Source organism: Leptodactylus fuscus, chromosome 5 (genome assembly GCF_031893055.1).
Source record: "Leptodactylus fuscus isolate aLepFus1 chromosome 5, aLepFus1.hap2, whole genome shotgun sequence".
NCBI classification, from domain to species: domain Eukaryota; kingdom Metazoa; phylum Chordata; class Amphibia; order Anura; family Leptodactylidae; genus Leptodactylus; species Leptodactylus fuscus.
Window position 1 is genome coordinate 215,536,921 of NC_134269.1, and position 27,477 is coordinate 215,564,397.

Consider the following 27,477-nt stretch of genomic DNA (forward strand, 5'->3'; position numbering starts at 1 on the left):
ACTTTATAAAATATTAAATTATGCTATACAAACTCAAGGTGAAAAACAGAAAACACATGGTGCAAGTGAAATAAATCAAGTGAATATAGCTTGTAAACAAGGAATCATAAAGAAAGTAAGGCGCACATAGCAGGTACTGAAGACATAACAGTTGCTAAGTATATGATATTGCTTCTTGGTATAATTCAAATAAAATTAGATAATGGGAAATGATTAGACACATGAACTGTATAATATATTTTTATGTGAAATTTAAATGTAAATTTAGGATTAATGTTATATCATAGTGTATACTTATTAGGTATTCCTTAAGACTTCATATTGTGGTTGTTTTGGTTCTGTATTTACTGGGCAGCAAGATACAGTCCTATGAAAAAGTTTGGGCACCCCTATTAATCTTAATCATTTTTAGTTCTAAATATTTTGGTGTTTGCAACAGCCATTTCAGTTTGATATATCTAATAACTGATGGACACAGTAATATTTCAGGATTGAAATGAGGTTTATTGTACTAACAGAAAATGCGCAATATGCATTAAACCAAAATTTGACCGGTGCAAAAGTATGGGCACCCTTATCATTTTATTGATTTGAATACTCCTAACTACTTTTTACTGACTTACTGAAGCACAAAATTGGTTTTGTAACCTCAGTGAGCTTTGAACTTCATAGCCAGATGTATCCAATCATGAGAAAAGGTATTTAAGGTGGCCAATTGCAAGTTGTTCTACTATTTGAATCTCCTCTGAAGAGTGGCATCATGGGCTACTCAAAACAACTCTCAAATGATCTGAAAACAAAGATTGTTCAACATAGTTGTTCAGCGGAAGGATACAAAACGTTGTCTCAGAGATTTAACCTGTCAGTTTCCACTGTGAGGAACATAGTAAGGAAATGGAAGACCACAGGGACAGTTCTTGTTAAGCCCAGAAGTGGCAGGCCAAGAAAAATATCAGAAAGGCAGAGAAGAAGAATGGTGAGAACAGTCAAGGACAATCCACAGACCACCTCCAAAGAGCTACAGCATCATCTTGCTGCAGATGGTGTCACTGTGCATCGGTCAACTATACAGCGCACTTTGCACAAATAGAAGCTGTATGGGAGAGTGATGAGAAAGAAGCCGTTTCTGCACGTACGCCACAAATAGAGTTGCCTGAGGTATGAAAAAGCACATTTGGACAAGGCAGCTTCATTTTGGAAACAAAAATTGAGTTGTTTGGTTATAAAAAAAGGCGTTATGCATGGCGTCCAAAAAGAAACAGCATTCCAAGAAAAACACATGCTACCCACTGTAAAATTTGGTGGAGGTTCCATCATGCTTTGGGGCTGTGTGGCCAATGCCGGCATCGGGAATCTTGTTAAAGTTGAGGGTGGCATGGATTCCACTCAGTATCAGCAGATTCTTGAGAATAATGTTCAAGAATCAGTGACGAAGTTGAAGTTACGCCGGGGATGGATATTTCAGCAAGACAATGATCCAAAACACCGCTCCAAATCCTCAGGCATTCATGCAGAGGAACAATTACAATGTTCTGGAATGGCCATCCCAGTCCCCAGACCTGAATATCATTGAACATCTGTGGGATGATTTGAAGCGGGCTGTCCATGCTCGGCGACCATCTAACTTAACTGAACTTGAATTGTTTGTCCAAAATACCTTTATCCAGGATCCAGGAACTGATTAAAAGCTACAGGAAGCGACTAGAGGCTGTTATCTTTGCAAAAGGAGGATCTACTAAATATTAATGTCACTTTTCTGTTGAGGTGCCCATACTTTTGCACCGGTCAAATTTTGGTTTAATGCATATTGCGCATTTTCTGTTAGTACTATAAACCTCATTTCAATCCTGAAATATTACTGTGTCCATCAGTTATTAGATATATCAAACTGAAATGGCTGCTGTAAACACCAAAATATTTAGAACTAAAAATGATTAAGATGAACAGGGGTGCCCAAAACTTTTTCATAGGACTGTAAGTACGATTTAACCTGGCAAAGAATTACAGGCCTAAGTTCTTGTAGAATTCAAAATACTTCTGTAATAGCTGATGACGTGTATTAATATAAACATAGAGACAGTAGATGTAAGGATTTGTGGGTACTTTTTAATTACAGTCATATTGTTAGAAGGGGCAATTGAACAACGTAGTATTGGAATTTCTTTAAATTTTTTTGCTTAAAGGGTATATGATAACTAGAAGTCACTAAAGTCACTAAAAGTCACTAAAAGTTCTATGCATACAAGTTTTAAGTACAAAAATACTTACTTTGTAAAGTTTTTCTGTACTTATTAAGCCCTTATTAAGCCCTGTACTTCTGCCTCTTAATAAATATGGTGAAGCTCACATTTTATTAAGACTTGTGTATGAAATGCAAAAATATTAGTGAATTCCCCCATATTTTACACTAGGAAGTGAAGTTTGATGTAGAATTCAATAAATGATGCCTCTAAGGACACCTTAGAAGCAACACCAGTATCCAAAAACCTCTTAACAATCCACTTTTGTAAGCACTAAGGAACATTATAACGTAGACGATATTATCAAAGAAAAAGAGTGATTGGCACTCGGATGAATAGAAGTCCTCATGTCCAGGGATGACAGCCCCCCCATAACAATAGTAAAAGTAGACGATCACTTATAGTTGCTATATAGTTTAGAGATTTATTATAACAGGAACTTGTGAAATGTTTTGACTCTAGTGCCATTGTTTGAGAGAGGCTGATGCAACAGCCAAAAGCCAAAGTGCCTATCATTACTAAACACTGGTGACGTAGAAAATTGACCCATTTTGCTAAAATCATAATAGGAAGACTGAAAGAAAAGCCAAGTGAATTGAAAGTATATAAACTGTACATATTAACTGAAGGAAATGATGAACCCATTACATCCACAGAAATTGCTAATCTTGGATATTTTAATAATATATTCTAACTTTACTACTTAAGATCAGTTTAAGTCTTAAGGTCCTCCCAGAGGTAATACGATTGTGCGACTATCCTCCATTTATACAGCACTTGAGGTTGTTAATACGTAATTGTATAGTAAACTTTGTTATCATTGGACAATCAAGACAAATCAGCTAAGATCTAATAGGTTTTATCAAGTCATTAGAGATAGAGTGGTTAGGCTTACAAAAGGTCGTCTTAGGCTGAGTCTATTATTGAGTGAAAGCATAGCCCAACTAGAGGATGCCTACAAAGAAAGTGTACAGAATTGGTATATTGTTAGGTTAACACAGCCAAAAATGTAAATTATTTCTTATTTGAAAGGTATAGGTCCTCTACAATAGGATTCATATGAAGAATATATAACAACAATGAAGCTGAGGTGAATCAAACTGGTGAACCCCATTTACTAGATAGTAGAGATGGAAGAACCCTGCGAGATTCATTTTCTGAATATTTACAAGGTTCAACTCCCAGTTTAGTTTCTGACCATATTTGATGAGTCTGAACTAAAAGTGATATTGATATAGCCTGGGGTCTCTTCAGACTCCATAGTATAATAATTGGAAGCCTAAGGGAGGTGCAGAACAATAATAAATAGTTATACTCACCTTTCCTATCGTCTTTTGAGCATCCTCATGGTGTTTGATATTTGTTCATAAGATTCTTCCAGGCTTTATACTCCAATCGTCATGACGTTGACATATTCTATGTAACCACTGAGGTTGTAAAACAGGCCTCAGCAGTCTCATGAGGCCAGTGATGCCACCCAGGAGGCTGAAAAAGGCAGAAGATTCCCTGGAAGAAACACTAGACACTCTGAGGGAGTCTAGGAGAGGTGAGTGAAGTTGAGTATGACTTTTTTTTATTTTTCTGTCCCTTCCTTGGGCCTCTGATTATTATATTCTTAGGTCTTAAGAGACCCAGCAATATGATAATGATTTGTGAGTGTCAAACACAAAAAGTTTCAAGTTTGTCCAAATCCCAAATTCTTTGAAAAATCCTAGGGCGCCAAAATTGTTACAAATTGATATACTCATCTCTTACAGAAAGCAAGAAGGATAAAAATAGTGGATCCTTAGTTATCTAAACAAGCACTATTCCTTTACATATTTTCATTTTACATATACATGCAGAAAATAAATCATCAATAATGTCCAATAGACTACTTCATGAATGATCATACATTATATCACTTCTTAATCTATTCCTATCTAAATATATAGCCTTTTAAAATTTGTTTCATTACCGTAGTATATTTCATGGCAACTGAAAACATACCTGGGGTATAAGATTTTCCGCAGGTGAAGAGTTTTTCAAAGTTTCAGTTCCAATCCCGGAGTCATCGGCATCTATTAGACTGTCCACAGGAACATTGTGCTGAGCTTTAAGGAAAGCAAATTCCTGCTCACTTGGGTCCAGAGTTACACAAACATCGTAGGAATACTGCAGAGGTAATGTTCCAGCGTTGAATTGTGAAAGATATCTTGGATCAACCGGTGGATATAGACTTGTACTCAAGGATCCAAATGAAGAAGATTTGGATTCCTTGTACTTGGAGACAACTGCAATAATCACAGTCAACATGAAGAGGAAGGAAATCAATGCCAAGGCTATGACCAAGTAGAATTGTAGGTTGGACTGAGATTCCTCCTTGTTAGACTGACTGCTCAGCTCAGGAAGGACCTGATGGAAATGATCAGCAACCACCATGTTTATAGTGACTGAAGCTGAGCGGGATGGGACCCCATTGTCCTTTACTAGAACCACAATTCCATGTTTCATGATGTCTCTTTCTTGAAATGCTCGAGATGTCCTGATCTCTCCCGTGTGCTGGTCAATGGTGAAGAGTGAGGGTTCTGAAGATTGTAGAAAGTAGGACAACCAGGCATTGTGTCCAGAGTCAGCGTCCACAGCCACCACTTTAGATATTAAAGAGCCTTGTTCAGAGGTCCAAGGAACCATCTCAAATGTTGTGCTATCGGCCTCTGGTGATGGGTACAGAATGACTGGTGAATTATCATTCTGGTCTACTATACATATTCTTAGTGTTGTACTGCTGTTCAGAGATGGAGATCCATTGTCTCTGGCAATGATCTGGATAATAAATTCTCGATGCTTCTCATAATCAAATGACCTCTGAGAATAGATGACCCCGGTTACTGGATTCATGGAGAGGTAGGAGGACAGGGGATCTTCTTCATTACTTCTAGACATTATGGAATAAGTTATCTTAGCATTGTCTTCACTGTCCATATCTCTGGCTTGGATATTAAATATTGAAGCTCCTGGTGAATTATTTTCTGCTATTAATGCAGTATAACCTGATTTCTCAAACACTGGGGCATTGTCATTAATATCTGATACATCAAGCCTCATACTCTTTCTAGAAGTCATTTCTGGAGAACCTTTGTCTGAAGCTTGTATGGTGATGTTGTATGATGCCATTTTTTCTCTATCTAGACTGTTTTTTGTAACAATTTTGTAAAAATTACTTGCTGAGGATAACAGATCAAATGGTAAATCTCCTATTATTATACATTGGACCTCACCATTATCTCCTGAGTCACGATCATGAACTTTGATCAGAGCCACCACAGTCCCAGGGGCAGAATCCTCAGGAATAAGATCTGATGATGAGGTTATGGATATAAGTGGAGCATTGTCATTTTCATCTTGGATTTCTATCAAAACCTTGGCATGAGCAGCTCGACCTCCTCCATCTTTGGCTTGCACAGAAATTTCATAATTCTTATTTTCTTCATAATCCAAATATTCTTTTGTATTAATCTCTCCATTTGTGGGATTAATAATAAAAGTTTGAAGAATATGATTTTCATTTGTACTGAATGAGTAAGTGATCTGTGCATTGACACCTTCATCTTCATCACTTGCGCTGACCTGCAGAATTGTTGTATTCACCGGTATATTCTCCCTAACACTTACTTTATATACATCCTGTGTAAATACTGGAGAATTATCATTGATATCATTGATGATGATATTTATTAGGGCAGTGCCTGTCTGTACTAGATTTCCCCCATCAGAAGCTGTTAGAATGAGCTCATGCTTGTCTTGTGTCTCTCGATCTAGAGGTTTCTCTAGTATCAGCTCTGGAAATACACTGCCATCAGTGCTGACCTTCTCTCCAAGAGAAAAATACTGGTTTGTACTGAGTCTGTAGCTGATCTGAGAATTAATACCTAAATCCAGATCTTCAGCTTTCTGTAATACAAATTTTGCTCCTGGAGATGTATGTTCACTCATGTCTAGTGTCAATGTATCCTGCACAAATTTCGGAAGGTTGTCATTTATATCCTGAATCTCAATCTTTATACTGAAGACATTCAGTGGATTTTCCACCACAGCATCAAATGTAAGGACACAGTCAGCTGCAGCTCTACACAATGTCTCCCTGTCTATCCTATCAGCAATGTAGAGGTTTCCATTATCCAGATTTATATTAAAATATTTCTCAGACATATCAGACACAATGCTTAATTTCCTTCTGGGGAGATCCTTAACATCTAGTTGAAGATCCTTTGCTACATTCCCCACAATAGAGCCTTTTCTTAATTCTTCATTAATAGAATAATGAATCTGACCAGAGACTGAATGACACAGCCAGGAAAATAAGAAGGGAAAAATTACTTGCCATCTGAGTCCTTGTATTGCTTGTCCTTCCTGCAGTTTTAATCCAGCCATCCTTCTTCTCTCCAGAAATACAATTGTATAATTCCTTGTTATAATCCAAAAGAATTAGAAGCAAAAAACAATCCTCTTCTTTATGAGTCCTATATCCAGCACAGCCAGGACTGAAATGCTGTGTATTCCTTCTTGCAGTCGAACACTGTCTGAAACATGGAGGTGATTCTGGATTTGCAGAATATTTTCCTTATTGGTGAACAGCGGCGCTCTGAGGCGTATATGGGGAACTACAACATCAGTGACTTAGGTTTATTCCTATCAAATTGTTCTTCAAATCTGATTCTGTAAAGTAATAATTTATCTCCTCATTTGAAACTGAATATATTGTAAATGCAATTAAAGTTAAAGCAAAGTAGTTTCTAAAGTATGTTGTCTAGTAAATGTACTAGTAACATTAGTAACTAACCGATTATACTACAGAAGACAAAAGTTGAAAATCTGATTATCACAGTTTTTTATGATTTTTAACTGCTTTTAATTATATTTATTATCATCCCTTATAGAGTCTAATACTAATTGTAGACAATACTAATCTCAAGATCGGAGAAATAATCCTAGCCCTAAATATTCATGCTCCTGACATTTTTTTTTTTTTTTTACTGAAATTTAAAGTATATCAGGATAAAAGGTAAAAAAAGATGACAAAAAAAAGCAAACCATTTGATCGGTATACTATATAGACACATTATTATTTAGGTGAATTTAGAAAAATATAAAGATAGGGCAAATAAAAGAAGAAAATAAAAATCTGATATCAATGTAAGATTTGAATGGGGGACCAAGAAAAGCAAACTTGAGATGTAGAGCTCATATAGTCTTTGTCCTCAAAGAGCTCAGATTGGTCTCCCAAACATATATTTATAAAAATTTTTGCATCTTATAATTAGAAATTGCACATCACATGACACACATTTACTACTGTAAGACAACGGATACTCGAACACTAAATGAATGTGTAACATGAATTCCAAAAGTTTAAGAAACCTAAATGAGACTATATTTATATAGAACAACGCTACTGTATTAGTCAATTCATTATGATAGAAATAAATATTTTAAAGACCGTAAAGCAATAAAATGTATTTCTATCTAGAAACCCCTCCCTTATATCTGATACATACATAGTAATACTTATAGAATTGTATGCAAGTTGCAATGAGATTTGATTGAGGCTGTGATCTAATCCAGATCATGACGTACTCTATGTGACCAAGATAAACTTTAACTTTTAAGTCTTCTCAGAATAAGCACTTGACCCATTCTGAAGTACAACAAAAATTAATTTTCTGGAAAATCATTCACTTCATTGCCCCATGCCGTGTTCCAAATACCTACTGATACGACGAACACATAGCTACTCAACGTAAAAGATCTAACAACATTCTGTGTAGTAGACCCCTACCTAACTTCATACAGTCTGACGTCTCTTACTTATTGAATACAGATATTATAAAATCACTCTCACTACAATTCCCAAATATACATTACCCATTCATTACAAACAATGACTCCAAATTATCTCCAGCAGACCTCATTTGTCTATAAAAATGATATTGGTCTCAGTGTGTTTCAACATTCAAGCCAGTAGTCCACAGTTCACAACATAGATCTTCTAGAACAAGCCTATTAGCAGTAACAATGTATAGTAGATAACAAAGTGATATCAAGTGATATTTCGGGAAGACTCAAATAAGTATGTATAATGAACATCGCTGCAAAGGAAAATTGGATATTCTGCTGGGGAGAATAGATAGTATTACATATAGAGTATATAGAATATTTATAGATATATCTGTTCTCTCTGTCATGCCCATGCTAAGTTACTGCAACTCAGCTTCTATACAAGTGAATATAACAGCTTCTAAGAACAGCTGATCAGTAGGGGTCCCAGGTGTCAGACTCCCACTGATCTGGTAAACCCCTTTAGCTATCCTTGTCTTAAAATTCCTAGATATGTCACTCCTTAATAAAACCATATTATTGCATAAGTTAGTAATGGTGGGTACACACTAGTGCTCGCTATTCGTTTGGAGTTTCTATCCCCGAACCCACTTAAAATATGAGAAGAGAAAAGTCCTGCAGGCAGGTCTTTTCTCTCCACATTTTTCTACCTATTTTGTGTGGAAACCTGGTGGACCCCATCATATTCTATAGTTTTTTTAAGTGAGTTAATATTCCATTTTTCAGGTCCTCAAGAGGACCCAGAGAAAGGAATTCTAGTGTGAACCTTACATAAGCGTTGAACAATGTAAGTGAATGTCATCAGATATTATCTGGTTACCATACAGGAAATAAAGGGTGCTTTTCAACATCTATAACATTTGGGTAAAACAAAAGTATCAGCTAATGTTACAAACCTCTAAGGTACATCACAAAAAGTTTCACTAACAGGACTACAGGCACTTCAGAGAATATCCAATGTCCTGCCCATAACATATAACAATAGAGCAGCACCGGCATAGATCACCTGATAGATAGCATAGTGAATGGTACAACATCAAATTCTAAAAAACTGATCCTGTATCTTTTGAAGACTACACAACACATTTTAGATACATGACCCCTAAACAATATTTATTTTATTTCCATTCTAGAATAAAGCATAATGTTGAAGGTTGATCGTACTTATATATATATATATATATATATATATATATATATATATATATACACTTTTTAGATAATTTTAAAGGATGAAATGAAAAATGTTTTTCGGTTAACAGTATGTATAAATATAAATTTAAAAATACATACCTGTGGTATAAGATTTTCTACTGGTGGACAATTCTTTAAAGTTTCATTCCCGATCCCGGAGTCATCGGCATCTATTAGACTGTCCACAGGAACATTGTGCTGAGGTTTAAGGAAAGCAAATTCCTGCTCACTTGGATCCAGAGTTACACAAACATCATAGGAATATGGCAGAGGTAATGTTCCAGTGTTGAACTGTGGAATAAATCTTGGATCGAGCGGTGGATATAGACTTGTACTCATGGATCCAAATGAAGTAGAAGATTTGGACTCTTTATATTTAGAGACAACTGCAATAATCACAGTCAACATGAAGAAGAATGAAATCAATGCCAAGGCTATGACCAAGTAGAATTGTAGGTTGGACTGTGGCTCTACTTTTCTAGATTGACTGTTTAATTCTGGAAGAACTTGTTGAAAATTATGAGCAACTACAAGATTAAGAGTGACTGAAGCTGAGCGGGATTGGATCCCATTGTCCTTTACGAGAACCACAATTCCATGTTTCATGATGTCTTTTTCTTGAAATACACGAGATGTCCTGATCTCCCCCGTGTGCTGGTCAATGGTGAAGAGTGAGGGCTCTGAAGATTGTAGAAAGTAAGACAACCAGGCATTGTGTCCAGAGTCAGCGTCCATTGCCACCACTTTTGATACTAAGGAGCCTTGTTCAGAGGTCCAAGGAACCATCTCAAATGTTGTGCTATCATCTGGTGATGGGTACAGAATGACCGGTGAATTATCATTCTGATCAACAACGGAAATTCTCAGTGCGGTACTGGCATTTAATGATGGAGATCCATTGTCTTTGGCATGGATATAGATGTTAAATTCCTTATGTTTTTCATAATCAAATGACTGTTGTGCATAAATCACTCCGGTTACTGGATTAATAGATATATAGTTAGACAATGGAGTCCCCTCATTATTTATACTGGATATAGAATAAAATACTTTAGCGTTGTCTCCACTGTCCATATCTCTGGCTTGAATACTGAATATTGAAGCTCCCTGGGCATTATTTTCTGGAATGAATGCAGTGTAAGTCAATTTCTCGAACACTGGCGCATTGTCATTGACATCTGATACATCAAGTTGGATGATTGTTCTAGAGGTCATTTCTGGAGAACCTTTATCAGAGGCTTGTACAGTGATGTTATAGGATGCTAGCTTTTCTCTATCCAGACTACTTTTTGTTACAATTTTATAGAAGTTGCTCGCTGATGACACTACTTGAAATGGCACATCACCAATAATAAGACATTGAACTTCTCCATTTTCTCCTGAGTCTTGATCACGAATTTCCAGTAATGCTACCACAGTGTTCAGTGCAGAATCCTCAGGAACTGGAGTTGATATTGAAGTAATGGAAATCTCTGGAGCATTGTCATTCACATCTATGACTTCTATTAACACCTTGGCATGAGCAGCGAGGCCTCCTCCATCTTTGGCTTGCACAGAAACTTCGTAGTTCTTTGTCAATTCATAATCTAAAGGTTTTTTTGTTTTTATCTCTCCGTTTGTGGGATTTATAATAAATGTCTGAAGAATATTATGTGCTGTGGTACTGAATGAGTAAGTGATCTGTGCATTGACACCTTCATCTTCATCACTTGCACTGACTTGCAAAATTGTAGAATTCACTGGTAAATTTTCTTTTACAGATACTTTGTATAAATTTTGTGTAAACATAGGAGCGTTATCATTAAAATCTGTAACAACCACTTTTATCATGGTTGTCCCTGTTTGTATAGGATTTCCACTATCAGAAGCAGTTAAAGTGAGCTCATACATGCCTTCTTTCTCCCGGTCTAAGGATTTCTCCAGAACTAGCTCTGGAAATACACTGCCGTCCATGCCTGTCTCTTCTCCCAGCTTGAAGTGTTCATTTGCACTGAGTCTGTAGCTGATCTGAGAATTAATACCCACATCCAAATCCTCTGCCTTCTGTAAAACAAACCTTCTTCCTGGAGATGATAATTCACTCATTTCTATTCTAATATTGTCATGCACGAATTTCGGAGGATTGTCATTTATATCCTGAATATCGATCTTTATACTGAAGACATTAAGTGGATTTTCCACCACAGCATCAAATGTAAGGACACAGTCAGCTGCAGCTCCACACAATGTCTCCCTGTCTATCCTATCAGCAATGTAGAGGTTTCCATTATCCAGATTTATACTGAAATATTTCTCAGAGATCTTAGATACAATTCTTAGTTTCCTTCTGGAGAGATCCTTAACATCTAATTGAAGATCCTTTGCTACATTCCCCACAATTGAGCCTTTTCTTAATTCCTCATTAATAGAATAATGAATCTGACCAGAGACTGAATGACACAGCCAGGACAATAAGAAGGGAAATATTACTTGCCATCTTGTGTAGAGTCCTTGTTTTTGCTGCTTTGGTTGAATCCTCATTCTTGTCTTTGTTTAAGATATTGAAATCCTCTTTTGTAAATCCAGGTAAAAACAATCTTAAGATATCTTCTTTATACAACCAGCATCAGCCATATCTTATGTGGAAATGGCTTGAATTTCTGCAGCAGAGCTTTTCTAGAGAACCAATCTATTTTCCATCTTGGTAAACAGCGGCGCTCTGAGGCAAAATTGGGGTACTGCAGCACCATTTTATTTTTCTTTAATTAAATTTTTTATTTTAAGTTATCATTAGAGTGTGAAATATTGTAAACTACTAAGATAATTGAAGAATAATAAAGAAAACTAAAGTATTAACTTGCTTAAAGCCTGAATAACACTTTTTCTTTTGGATTCTTTTTATTTGAAAGTATATATAATTATCCTGTGTGCTACAATTGCATAATAAAGTAGTAGTTGCTTTTGAACACGACATATCAACACTAATATACGTCACATGAAATGTTCAAAATATAAGTAAAACAGACAAAATAGTTATTAAAATCATAGTATATAATATGATAACATTTTATCGAAATATACTGTAACTTTACATTCCTAGGACCCAATATAAAATGTTCTACTGTAACGATAGGGGTCTGCACTGATACAATAAATCTATATAAGCATAATTGCAATCATTAATATTAGAAGATTCTATGATATCCCATTGTGTAGACTAATAAATTAAAACTTAAAACTGGAATGCCCCTTTAAGCTATCCTTGTTTTACTGTATATGAAATACATTTCTCCTGAAGTGACCATCAGAGAGCAAATGCATAGTAGTTTGCCAGTGGTTCTGTACAAATCAATACTATACAATAAGGTATCTTAAAGTAAATCAAAGAACAATAAAGCTAAATTAACAAGAAACACCATTTCTGAACTATATGCTGTGGTTACTAGGAATCATAGCATTGCCTTAGTATCATAAGCCACGTTGAAGGAGCAGAAAGGCCCACCATAAGAACAGATATCGCTCACCTAAGTATTGTATGGGGTTGTACAGCACTTGGCTATCTTCAGCTGACCACTCCATTCATATGGGTATGTGGGACCCTGAAATTGGTGGTTGTTCCAGCAGTTGTACCCCTACTGGTCAAACACTTATCACTTATCCATTATATAGATCTTATGTTACAAGCTTGTTAGAATGCCTTTAACTTATCAAACCTTCCTAATATTTAAACAAATATTAAGCACAGGAAACGTGTATTTTCTAAAATATTATGTAAATTTATCTTGTTTTATATTCATAATTTTACTACAGAAAATCTTATTTGGCGCAAATTGGAAAATTTACATACTACAAAGCAAAGGCTAGCACATAAAATGTGTCTTCTAAACTTAAGTTGTGTTTTTCATTTTCACACGTTTATTACAATTATGAAGATGTAATCTTGTCATTATTGGTTAATACCACTGTTTTTATTTGCATTATTTTTGTTATCTAATTGTTTGCCATGGCATAGACATACTAAGTTATCAATAGACTCACCTGAGTATCAAGGCATAGTTGAATAGCGGAAGCACACATAATAACTTATTAAAAAAAAGTACTATAAAATAATCACTTAAAATAATCTTAAATTAAATTTTATGCTTTGCCTCTCTTTAAGTCTCAAGTGTTATAGTCCTTTTTCAGTTTTAAGGTGATTTTAAGGAGTCCTGGAAGTGTTGATATGGCCAGGGCAGAGCCCTGATCTCAACATCACCCAGTCTGTCTGGGATGTCATAAAGAGACAGAAGGATTGGAGCAAGCAACATCCACAAAAGATCTGGGCTTAGTTCTGCAAGATGGCAAGAACAACCTCCCTACCGAGATAATTCATAAATTATATGCAAGTACCAAGAATAATTAATGGAAGGCAAAGTAAGTCACAACAAATATTGATTGTATATATATATTCAAAATACAGAATGTTATGTTTTGTGTATTGATGCATGGAGTTCTTGGACCCTGAATGGCAGTATATTATTTCAAAATTATCAACATCAATTTTTTGTCATAACCATAAAAGGTAAAGCTTATGGCACATGGCACAGTTTCCAACCCACTTAATTTACACTCACCTGTATACAACTATTAGTAGAATCTTCCAAACTCTTATTTCCAAGCCCTGAATCATCAGAGTCAATTAGATTTTCCACCGGCACCTCTTGTTTCATATAAGTAAAGTCATTTTCACAAGAATCCAAAGCCACGCAAACATTGTATGAGTTTGGCAAAGGTAGAGATCCATCGCTATACCAGGACAGAATTCTGGGATCAATTGGAGGATACAGATTTGTCCTTAGCGTTCCAAATTCTGGTGCAGATTTCGGTTCCTTACATTTTGAAACAATTACCAGCAGGACAGTTACAATGAAGAGCAATGAAATGAGTGCCAAAGAAATGACCAAATATAACTGCAAATTAGATGGAGTATCCTCATTGATGTCAGGGCTGAATTTGGGAATAACTTGTTGGAAATTATCGGCAATAACAAGACTAATTGTGACTGTAGCTGAATGTGAAGGAATGCCGTTGTCTTTTACGACCACCGCAACTTTATGATTTAATGTATCCTTTTCTTGAAACATACGCAAAGTCCTTATTTCACCTGTTTGTTGGTTAATGGTAAAATAAGATGAATCTGGCCCTGGCAAAAAATCATACGAGAGCCAAGAATTATGTCCAGAGTCTGCATCCACTGCCACCACTTTAGTTATTAAGGAACCGGGTTCAGATGTCAAAGGCACCATCTCAAACCCAGCTGTCCCACCACCATCTGGCGATGGGTACAAGATCTTTGGAGCATTATCATTCTGATCCACAATATGGATAAATAATGTGGCATTGCTGCTTAAAGAAGGGGATCCATTGTCTGTAGCAGTCACTTGTATCACAAACTCTTTCTGCTTCTCATAGTCAAATGATCTTTGAGCGTAGAGATCTCCAGTCTCTATATTGATGGAAAGATAAGACGATATTGGCAGATCTTCCGCCATGGTGTTGAAAATGGTATAAATAATTCTAGCATTGTCTCCAGTATCAGGATCTGAGGCATGGATGTTGTAAATTGAAGCTCCTGGTAAATTGTTTTCCATTAAATAGGTAATGTAAGTAGACTTCATGAACATTGGTGGATTGTCGTTGATATCAGAGACCTCCAAAGTGATTGACTTTTTGCTGGAAAGTGGAGAAGATCCTCTATCGTTGGCCAGTATGGTTATGTTGTAAATGGATACTTTTTCTCTATCGATGAAGCCTGCTGTAACAATTCTGTAATAACTATCAGAAGTTAACATCAAGTTGAAGGTCTTTTCTTCCATAAGTTGACAGTCCACTTCTCCGTTTGTGCCAGAGTCTTGATCATGGACTCTTATGAGAGCTATTACGGTACCAGGTGGAGAGTCCTCGGGAATAGGACTAGACAATGAAGTGATGGATATCTCAGGAGCATTGTCATTCACATCAATTACCTCTATTAATAATTTACAATGGGTGACAAGACCTCCCCCATCTTTGGCTTGTATGGAGAGCTCATAGTTGCTTACAGCTTCAAAATCTAAGGGTTTGTTGGTTTTTACGTCACCACTTATAGGGTGTATACTGAACATGCCTGTATGATGGATATTGCCTGATGTTTTACTGAAGGAATATGAGATTTGGGAATTTACACCTTCATCTCTATCAGTAGCATTGACTTTTATTATTGTGGTATTAATTGGTATATTTTCATTTACATTGACTTTATAGACTTCATGGCTAAATATCGGAAAATTATCATTGGCATCACTAACAATAATTTTGACTTCGGCAGTGCCAGATCTTACTGGGTTTCCTCCATCTATGGCTGTTAATAGTAGTTTATGAATATTTTGTGTCTCTCGATCTAAAGGTTTCTCTAAGACAAGCTCTGGAGATTTACTCCCATCATTGCTGATCTTCTCTCTCAGTGTAAAATATTGGTTATCACTGAGCTTGTAGGATTGTATAGCATTAAGACCAATATCTGGATCTTCTGCACTTTGTAAAGCAAATCTTGTTCCAGGTAAAGCCATTTCCATCATTTCTAGAGTAAAGGCTTCACGATAAAAGCTTGGAGAATTATCATTAATATCCTGAATTTCTACAGTCACTCTGAAGACATTAAATGGCTTCTCAACCACAGCATCAAAGCTTAAGGAGCAAGAAGCTGCTGCCCCACACAATGTCTCTCTGTCTATCCTGTCCTTAATATACAGATTGCCATTTTCCAGGCTGACATAGAAATACTTCTCAGAAATTTGGGACAGAATTTGCAGTTTTCTAGATGAGAGCTGCTTAACATCTAATCCAAGGTCATCGGCAATATTTGCTATAACAGAGTCTTTCCTCATTTCTTCTACGATAGAATAATGAATCTGCCCAGAGACTGAATGACACAGCCAAACCCATTGAAAGAAAAGGATTACTTGCCTTCTAAATCCTTGGCATTTCTCTATGTGATGTTGCATCCTAGCCATCCTTACTCAAGATGTTAGCTCTTCCTTATAATCCAGTAGAATAGAGTATGTTATAGGTAATAGTAGAAATCCAGAAAAGCAATAGTAAATATCCTGTATTTTCTGTAGAAGAAATCCAGACTCTGGCTGTGTCTCTGCTTGCAGATCTGTACTATGAATGTGAGCAAGGAAAATACCAGTGGATCTCCAGTTTTTTATTTTTCTCCTTATTGGTCTAATAGCGGCGCTCTGAGGCGAAAGTGAGGAACTGCAGGACTGGAATGGTTTCCATGTTTGTTATAAGTGTGATGTGTTCTGATCTGTTCATTGTATAAATTGCATTTGATTGATACAGTTATCTATTTTATTATATATATAATGGATATTTGTATATAAAGATGTTACAATTGTTTATATCTTCTTAGAATAGTATCAAGAATGGATATCATATGTATTAGGAATAATTGTAATAATGTAATTAGGTATCTATATATACAGATGAACCTGAACCTCTGCAATTGGTTAAACTGCTGCAGCATGAAATCTTATCACAGGCGACAACAAAAACAAAGTGAAAGATAATTGGAAAAACATTTTTAGATAACTTTTCATTAGTTTTTGGTGTTTTCTGTGATAAGATATCACACTGCAGCAGTTTTACCAATTGCAGAAGTTTGCGTTAACTCTGCTACATCTGTATACACAGTAATAGGCCTTATCCGAGTATAAGTCATGAGATGTCGCCACTATCCAGAACTATTTGTTTTTAATATTTGTTATTAAAGGTTGCACACAGAAATATTAATTGAGAATTGACGATGCAAGGCACGCTCTAATAAAATTACTATAACAATGAAATGAACGCTAAATATATACACAGAGCTCATTATCTTGAGCAAAGAAAATATATATATTTTGTCTGGTTAAAAGACAAACATGTCTTAGTGCAGTATTAACAACAAATAGTTGCAGTATAAACAAATAGTTTATAAAATATAACTGACAAGGAACTAATAACTTCATGGTCTACAGTGAAGCTAGAATAGACCTGATGGATTTGCTATTGCTAATGTTACTGGCTTCTTGCAGGTTACAGTTTCACACTTCACTACTGTTAAAGACAATGTTTTGCTGAAGACTGTGCTACAGGACAACCATTAACAGTGAACTAGTCAAGAGATTGCAACAGTAAACTACCCAAGATGACTTAGTAATTCCTCCAGTTCTTTAAAGAACAAATCCAATTTTTGTCCTATCTATTTGAAACTGAGCTTTTGTAATATTACTAAATAACTTACTGCTTTATTAGGAAGTTATGTGCTCCCCACTGAAGCACTAGCCTTTCCTTTGCTTCTCTGATACACAGACAGTTTTATGTATGAACAAACTCACAATGCAAATCAATGAATGCCTGTATCTTATTCCCATACACTTATATTATGAGTTTAACCTCATATCAATACAGAAAACACTCTTCAAAGGAACAAGGAGGAAGTCTCAGTGCTCCAGAGGTGAGCACACACCACCATAGAAAAGCTGTCAATAAGTTTGGCTGAGATAGGAATACCTCTTTATGCTCTTCAATTTGTCTATGGCACATCCCCTCAGCTAGCAAAGTTGTAACAGATCAGCAAGAGATCAAATCTTGGGTTTTCTATAGGATTTCGAGAAAGATTTTTGTTACAGAAACACAATAATGCAGTTTAACTGGGTTTTGATATTGTACCTGAAGGTCCATAGGTACAGGAAACAAAATGTATTCTCAGTTCAGAAGTCATCTCAATGTATGAATATACTGTTAGAACTTGGGCTTTATGCTTTATGTATGGGCTTTTCTAGAGTTAGAAAACACTGACAAGTAAGCTGAACCTCCTCCCACAGGTTGAGAAAAGCAATGCATGAACAGAACAGAAAAATTGTACTATAGGGCCAATGCAAGCAAAACACATACACAGCAGAACCAACAGAATACAAAATGTACAAGAAAGGGTTTTATTCTCTCCAACGCACCATGTGGACATTCAGTGGTCCTCAATAATAATAATAATAATGTCATCAACCTTAAATTTGAAAGTAGATACTTAGCATTAAAATATTTTATTATTGTATCTTTCCTGTATTAGTTGACTTACTATTTATACAATGGATATCATCCATGTGCCGTTTGGTCATTCAACCCCCTATCCAGTGTATAAGGAATAACTTATTTCAGGAATATCCCTTTAAACAGTACTTTACAACAAAATTGAAAAACCCCAACTATTCTCATATCTTTTAATCATAGCTACTTTTTTAAATGGATCTGCCAGAAATTAGAAACAATCAAACACATATAATATCTGAGATCTTTATCCATATATGTATTGATTTAAAGAAAGCAAGAAAAATGACAAATCTCAAATCATGGCAAATGTCATTTTTTGGGTTGTGCCGATCTTGAGATTTCAGGATCGATTTTAAAATCGTAAGATCATTTTCCAGAAAATCCTTATCGCGATTGTGAAATTTGCTCGATCGCCGATCAAGATCCGATCTTTCCCGATCCCGATCGCTCAGCCCTAGTCATGTGTATTAATCCGTCCTCCACATAATCTATGCAGCATCAGATTTCAAAGAATCCAATGATCCTTAACTGAAACAAACCATTATCAAATTGCAGGAGGTCGAGGAGACTTTCAATAACGTGGCATGACCAGTCATATAGTCTGGAGACACCATTCTTCAAATCTGAAAATTTGCCTGGTAACATGAATAGGAAGACTGTCAAGTGTGGAGTTTGTCAAACTGGCATAGTCATTAGTAGTATTACAAAATGGCCTTATATTTTAACAGAACCATGATATATGGACATTGGAACCCAAGTACCTTTTTAACAAAGGATTTATCCACGGAAATATTTATCACCTATCCACAATTTACATCATAAGCTTAATAGAACTTTTCTACAATTTTTTTTTTTTTTTTTTTTTAGCAGTGAATTACTGTGTGGAACCTTATCCTTATAATATATAATTGTCTCCAGAAAATACCCTAATACAAGTTCCTTCCCCAGAGACCCAGGAGTGTAGTAAAACTGCATACAAAGCTTTTTTTGTGTGTTTATAGTATTGTTATCCTGTCTACAGAAATATAATATTCATTAAATCCTCAACTTTCTGTAGACTCTGTCCTAGTCTACACAGCAAAGCAGAAAAGTAATCTGAAGAGAATACCAAATGTTAACATATTGTGTCTACTTAAGTGACTCATTTGATATAGATAACCACAGTAGATAGTATTCCCATATAAAGTTAAGAGAAACACCAAAAATAAATAAATTACAATAAAACTAAATCACCACAAAACAGATAATGGAAGTGTTCCATGCATCCTCTAGTAAATTGTGACTCCCAGTTCAACAAGAGAGGTCACACTTCAAGATCAGATAGTCAACTGCTTGGATTCTGTGAACTCCGAAGCAAGGCATCATAATATATAAAGACAGTCAGCCACAGAGGAGGGGTCTGTAGAGATGCCAAGGCCTACACAAGCCTTGACTACACATGAAATGACTGTACATTAAATTCTGATCTGCATCCTGTGACATCTAGTTTCAATTAAAGAAGATTTGGTGCATATTTGGTCAGTGCTGTGGTTTAATTTCTATCCAATAAACATAAAAAAAAAAAATCTAATAATAGAAAATAAGCTTATAATATAAACTGGTATAAATAATATGATAATTCTCTTTAACACAGTGTTCAAGAAGACTATGACTAAGTAAATATTAGTTTTCTCTATAACATTGAGGTATAAAGTTATGAATCCTTAATTTAAAAAAAATTTAGATCTACATTTACTCAGTAAGTAAATATGTAAGTTGAGTTTTCCATTAACTCACCTGTATTGGATTGTTAACGGCCAAAGTGTCTTTCAAAGTTTCATTCCCAAGTCCAGAATCATCAGCATCAATGAGATTGTCCACAGGAACATTCTGATTTGGTTGCATGTAAGTAAAGTCATTTTCAGTAGAATCCAAAGCCACACAGACATTGTATGAGTAGGGAAGGGTTAATGTCCCATTTACTGGTGGATATAAGCTCGAACTTAGAGGAGCAAACATGGGAAGTGGTTTGGACTTTTTATACTTTGATATAATGACCAACAACACTGTAATAATAAAGAGCAAAGATATTACAGCAAGGCCGATTACTAAGTATAACTGCAAATTTGACTGATGTTCTTCATCTGGAACTTTATTCTGGAATTTTGGGGCCACTTGTTGGAAATTATTTGCAATAACAAGAGTAATGGTGGTGGAAGATGAAAGACAGGGATCTCCATGATCCTTCACAATCACCACAAGCTTGTGATTTAATAGATCCTTCTCTTGAAATATACGCAATGTCCTGACTTCACCAGTGTTCTGGCCTATTGTAAAGTACGGTGACTCCAATACTGGCAAAAAATGGTAAGACAGCAATGCATTATGGCCAGCATCTGCATCTACTGCAACCACCTTGGTTATCAAAGAACCAGGCTCAGAAGAAAAAGGAACCATCTCGAACATAGATGATCCATCACTTTCTGGAGATGGGTACAAGATTTTGGGAGCGTTGTCATTCTGATCTATGATACGGATAGTCAGTGTTGTGTTGCTACTCAGTGGTGGGGACCCATTGTCTCTTGCTGACACTTGTATAAGAAACTCATTCTGTTGCTCATAGTCAAATGATCTTTGAGCATAGAGAACTCCGGTCACAATATTTATGGAGAGATAAGCCGTCACTGGAAGATCTGTATCAACATTGGAAATGGAATAAATTATTTTAGCGTTGTCTCCTATATCATGGTCAATGGCTTGAATACTGTATATTGAGGATCCTGGTAAGTTGTTCTCTTGTACATAGGCAAAGTAAGATGACTTCTTAAACACTGGTGGGTGGTCGTTGACATCTGATATCTCCAAGGTGATTGTTCTTCTACTGGAAAGTGGTGGAGATCCTCTATCAGTGGCCAAAATGGTGATATTGTAGCTGGATATTTTTTCTCTATCCATAGGACCAACAGTGGCAACTCTGTAATAACCTGCAGATGATGATATTAGATTAAAATCTTCTCCATCTATAAGTTTACAGTCCACTTCTCCATTTTCTCCAGAGTCCTGATCATTGACTTTAATGAGAGCGATTATAGTTCCCGGTGAAGAATCCTCAGATATAGGACTAAATAATGAGGTGATGGATATCTCAGGAACATTGTCATTATCATCTATGACTTCTATCAATAATTTACATTGGGATACAAGGCCTCCTCCATCCTTGGCTTGAACCGATAATTCATAATTTTCTGTTTCTTCAAAATCTAATTTATCATTTATTTTAATGTCCCCGGTCACAGGGTTTATACTGAATGTTCCTGTATGATGGACGTTACCTGATGTTTTTCTAAAGGAATATGTGACCTTTCCATTGACCCCTTCATCCTTGTCTGTAGAATTCACAGTGACTATTGTAGTATTTACTGGAGTATTCTCATTCACACTGACTTTATATACTGACTGTGTGAATATTGGGAAATTATCATTAACATCAGTAACAATGATCCTTATTACAGCAGTTCCAGATCTCTTAGGTTTCCCTCCATCCATAGCTGTTAATATGAGCTCATGAAGACTCTGTGTCTCTCTGTCTAGTGGCTTCTCAAGGATAAGCTCTAGAAATGTACTGCCATCTGGATTTCTGTCTTCACTCAGTGTAAAATACTGGTTGTCACTGAGCTTATATGTCTGGACAGAATTAAAACCAATATCTGGATCTTCTGCTGTATGTAAAGCAAATCTGGTTCCTGCTGATGTTAATTCAATGGTCTCTATAGTAAATACATCAGGATAAAATGCTGGAGAATTGTCATTTATATCCTGAATTTCTATACTGACACCAACAACATTTAAAGGATTTTCAACCACAGCTTCAAAGGCTAGGACACATGTAGCTGCTGCCCGACACAATGTCTCTCTGTCTATCCTGTCCTTAATATACAGATTCCCATTATCTAGATTTACATAGAAATATCTCTCTGAAGCTCTGGATACAATCTTTAGGTTTCTAGATGAGATCTGCTTAATATCTATTCCAAGGTCATCTGCAATATTTGCTATAACAGAGTCTTTCCTCATTTCTTCTACAATAGAATAATGAATCTGCCCAGAGACTGAATGACACAGCCAAGAAAATAAGAGACAAATTGTTACTTGCCATCTGAGTCCTTTGTAAATCCTTGTATGAGATTGCATGTTATTCTTTATATGTCCCACAGAAGTAATTGTTCTAGATATTAGTTCTAATCCAGCAATGTAGATAAATGTTTTAAGAAAAATAAAATGATATATCCAGAGAGAATCCAAAAATGGCTGTGCTTCCTTCTGCAGATCTGCAATATGTGCAAGCCTTGGAAACACCAGTGGATTTCTAGTCTTTTTATTCTGCTTATTGGTTAAACAGCGGCGCTCAGAGGTGCAATTGAGGAACTACAATGCTGAAATATATTTTCCAAATACTCTAATATAATTTTATTTTATATAAAAAAAATTTACAAATTTTTTATCCAGTATTTCTATAACATTTACTGAAAAGTATTTTTTTTTTTTAGTCTTTAGTTTCTATAGAGTAAAAGTCCTAGGTAATTTCTTCGGATTACTTCTGATCTATTAATAACTGTTTTCACCAATACTAATAACAATGATTTTTAAGGCAAATTCGGATTTATTATCACAGCTATACAACTTATGTTTTATTAGCAAAAATATGTATTGGTTATAAGTAAAAATAAGTTACATTAACAAATATAATAATGTGTAATATAACTTCATTCTGCTTTTAAGTAATAATCATTTGTTAGCTTTTGCTATTAAATAATATGGACCACACTGTTAATTTTGTTTATATATTTCATATATTAAAATATAACTGAAAATATAATTTATAATAATTTTAAAAACCTAAACTATCCTCACATTTTCATTCATGTCCACTTTGTCAGATACATTCTCCGGAAAGTATGGAATTTTTTTGAGTTGTATCATAGGCACATTTTATAAGACAATACTGTAATGTACCTCTATAAAACCCAGGCAAACAGACAACAACTTTAGACATATACAGTCCCCGAGTCCCTTATCCAAATACACACAAACTCCAATTAGTAAATTGTTTTAAAGCAAGTAAGAATCAATTTGCTGAAATCATTCTAAAAGTTATAAGTATTCATCCATGTCCTAAAAGAACTTGATTCTTAATACATCCAGTCACTTTAGATTTCAAAGAACCCGCTGTCCGCTCCCAAGGCCAGAGCCACTAATTTTTCAGTATTTCTAATCTCTTCAACTACTCAAACCATTCTTAAACCACAGTAACAATATAGCATGACCAGTCATGCAACCTGGAATGTTCCTTGTTCAAGGATAAAAGTTTGGCTTGTAACACATATAGGATAGCCATCTACAACAGCCATCAAGTCTGGACGCCATCAAATGGGTTATAGAGATTGCTAATAGCATTATAAAATGGGCTATTCTTTTTTTACCAGTACACCACATATAGATTGTGAAAACAAAAGCATATTTTTGAACTTTTAAAAGATTTGCACACTTAAGATCCACAAGCTGTATCATATAAGCCTGACATAATAATGACAGTAGAGCTTCATAAGGAGTGTTATATTGTTTGTTAGTCTGTATACAGAAATATAGTAATCATGAAATCTTTAACTCTCTGCTGACTTTGTCCCAGTCTGCACAGCAAAGCTGAAAAGTAAGCTGCCGAGAACAGAAAATGTTAATGTATTGTGTCCAATATAGTGACCCATGTGAACTAGGTAGACACATACAGTAAGTTATCCATATATAAAAAGGAAACACAAAACAGAAAATGTTTCAATTAAAAGTAGATAATGATAAAAACAATTAAATGACATTGCTCCAATAATCCTCTAAGAAACCATTAATGCCACCTCAACAATAGAGAGCACCCTACATGTCCAGCTAGGTGAGTGCTGTAAGTGGAGCTCAGGGAAGACTTCATAATATGTATAGAAAATCAGCCATGATATTGCTAATATAAAGTTTTAACATTTCAATAAAAGATTGGGGCCTATGGAGATACTAAGACCGACACAAACCGTGACTAAGTATGAAATAACTGTGAACAAAGTAGGTATCTGCATCCTGTGACCATTTGTTTTCAATAAAAGAAGTAGAGCAAGTTTAGTCAGTGCCGTAGTTTAACTTGTTTCCAAAACACTTAAAAAAATCCAAAAATTAAAAAATATTCTTATAAAAAAATAGGTAAAAATAATATGATCATTCCCTTTAATACAATGATCAAGAAAAAACAATTCTGAGTTTGTGCTATAATATAAGGATAAAAGCTGAGAAATATCTTTTAATTCTAGTTATGATTCCAAAATACTTGACAGTAAATTTAGATCTCAATTTATAAGACTTCAGTAGGTAAATACAGAATTAGACTTCCACAGTAACTCACCTGTATTGAACTGTTTGTGGGCAAAGTATCCTTCAAAGCTTCATTCCCAAGTCCAGAATCATCAGCGTCAATGAGATTATCCACAGGAACGTTCTGATTTGGTTGCATGTAAGTAAAGTCATTTTCAGTAGAATCCAAAGCCACACAGACATTGTATGAGTATGGAAGGGTTAATGTCCCATTTACTGGTGGATATAAGCTCGAGCTTAGAGGAGCAAACATGGGAAGTGGTTTGGACTTTTTATACTTTGATATAATGACCAACAAAACTGTAATAATAAAGAGCAAAGATATTACAGCAAGGCCGACCACTAAGTATAACTGCAAATATGACTGATGTTCTTCATCTGGAACTTTATTCTGAAATTTTGGGGCCACTTGTTGGAAATTATTAGCAATAACAAGATTAATGGTGGTGGAAGATGAAAGACAGGGATCTCCATGGTCCTTCACAATCACCACAAGCTTATGATTTAATAGATCCTTCTCTTGAAATATGCTCAATGTCCTGACTTCACCAGTGTTCTGGCCTATTGTAAAGTACGGTGACTCCAATACTGGCAAAAAATGATAAGACAGCAATGCATTATGGCCGGCATCTGCATCCACTGCAACCACCTTGGTTATCAAAGAACCAGGCTCAGAAGAAAAAGGGACCATCTCAAACATTGATGAGCCATCACTTTCTGGAGATGGGTATAAGATTTTGGGGGCGTTGTCATTCTGATCTACGATACGGATAGTCAGTGTCGTGTTGCTTGTCAGTGATGGGGACCCATTATCTCTGGCTGACACTTGTATAATAAACTCATTCTGTTGCTCATAGTCAAATGATCTTTGAGCATAGAGAACTCCGGTCTCAATATTTATGGAGAGATAAGCCGTCACTGGAAGATCTGTATCAACATTGGAAATGGAATATATGATTTTAGCGTTGCCTCCTATATCATGATCAATGGCTTGAATACTGTATATTGAGCCACCTGGAAAGTTGTTCTCTTGTACATAGGCAAAGTAAGATGACTTCTTAAACACTGGTGGGTTGTCGTTGACATCTGATATCTCCAAGGTGATTGTTCTTCTACTGGAAAGTGGAGGAGATCCTCTATCAGTGGCCAAAATGGTGATATTGTAGGTGGACACTTTTTCTCTGTCCATAGGACCAACCGTGACAACTCTGTAATAACTGGCAGATGATGATATTAGATTAAAAGCTTCTCCATCTATAAGTTTACAGTCCACTTCTCCATTTTCTCCAGAGTCCTGATCATTGACTTTAATGAGAGCGATTATAGTTCCAGGTGAAGAATCCTCAGGAATAGGACTAGACAATGAGGTGATGGATATCTTAGGAACATTGTCATTCACATCTATGACTTCTATTAATACTTTACAATGGGCTACAAGGCCTCCTCCATCTTTGGCTTGAACAGATAATTCATAATTTTCTGTTTCTTCAAAATCCAGAATATCATTTATCTTAATGTCTCCAGTCAGAGGGTTTATAGTGAATGTTCCTGTATGATGGACATTCCCGGATGTTTTACTAAAGGAATATATGACCTGTCCATTGACCCCTTCATCCTTGTCTGTAGAATTCACAGTCATTATTGTAGTATTTACTGGAGTATTCTCATTCACACTGACTTTATATACTGACTGTGTGAATATTGGGAAATTATCATTAACATCAGTAACAATGATCCTTATTACAGCAGTTCCGGATCTCATAGGTTTCCCTCCATCTATAGCTGTTAGTATGAGCTCATGAAGACTCTGTGTCTCTCTATCTAATGGCTTCTCTAGGACAAGCTCTAGAAATGTACTGCCATCTGGATTTCTGTCTTCACTCAGTGTAAAATACTGGTTATCACTGAGCTTATATGTCTGGACAGAATTAGAGCCAATATCTGGATCTTCTGCAGCTCTTAAAGCAAATCTGGTTCCTGCTGATGTTAATTCAATGGTCTCTATACTAAATGCATCAGGATAAAAGGCTGGAGAATTGTCATTTATATCCTGAATTTCTATAGTGATACTGAACACATTTAAAGGATTTTCCAACACAGCATCGAAGGCTAGGAAACATTTAGCTGCTGCCCGACACAAGGTCTCTCTGTCTATCCTGTCCTTAATATACAGATTCCCATTATCCAGATTTACATAGAAATATCTCTCTGAAACATCTGATACAATCCTCAGTTTTCTAGATGAGAGCTGCTTAATATCTAATCCAAGGTCATCTGCAATATTTGCTATAACAGAGTCTTTCCTCATTTCTTCTACAATAGAATAATGAATCTGCCCAGAGACTGAATGACACAGCCAAGAAAATAAGAGAGAGATTGTTACTTGCCATCTGATTCCTTTGCATATCCATGTATAAGACTGCATGTTATCCTTTATATGTCCCATAGAAGTAATCTTTCTAGAAGTTTGCGGTAATCCAGCAATGTAGATAAATGTTTTAAGAAAAATAAAATTATATATCCAGAGAGAATCCAAAAATGGCTGTGCTTCCTTCTGCAGATCTGCAATGTGTGCAAGCCCTGGAAACACCAGTGGATTTCTAGTCTTTTTTATTCTGCTTATTGGTTAAACAGCGGCGCTCAGAGGTGCAATTGAGGAACTACAATGCTGAAATATATTTTCTGT

General features: G+C 35.7%; 2 protein-coding genes across 13 annotated transcripts in view; both read right to left on the minus strand.

The window, feature by feature from the left end:
* Nucleotides 1-27,477, minus strand: part of LOC142204076 (protocadherin gamma-B1-like) — a 225,754-nt gene that overhangs the window by 89,557 nt on the left and 108,720 nt on the right. Inside the window, exon 1 of one of the 12 annotated variants that reach the window (XM_075275299.1) lies at nt 13,904-16,616. The exons of 10 other annotated variants lie outside the window; for them this stretch is intronic. In XM_075275299.1, the coding sequence (XP_075131400.1) occupies nt 13,904-16,321 (2,418 nt within the window). In that variant the 5' untranslated portion in view covers nt 16,322-16,616. Of the gene's footprint in view, nt 1-9,410; nt 12,006-13,903; nt 16,617-27,477 lie in introns of those variants that run through there. One more of the 12 variants, XM_075275296.1, reaches the window with a different exon arrangement.
* The window catches only part of LOC142204086 (protocadherin gamma-B1-like), a 98,057-nt gene continuing 74,762 nt past the window's right edge, over nt 4,183-27,477 (minus strand). Inside the window, exon 2 of the mRNA XM_075275345.1 lies at nt 4,183-6,924. Within this exon, the coding sequence (XP_075131446.1) occupies nt 4,209-6,653 (2,445 nt within the window). The 5' untranslated portion in view covers nt 6,654-6,924 and the 3' untranslated portion in view covers nt 4,183-4,208. The remainder of the gene's footprint in view (nt 6,925-27,477) is intronic.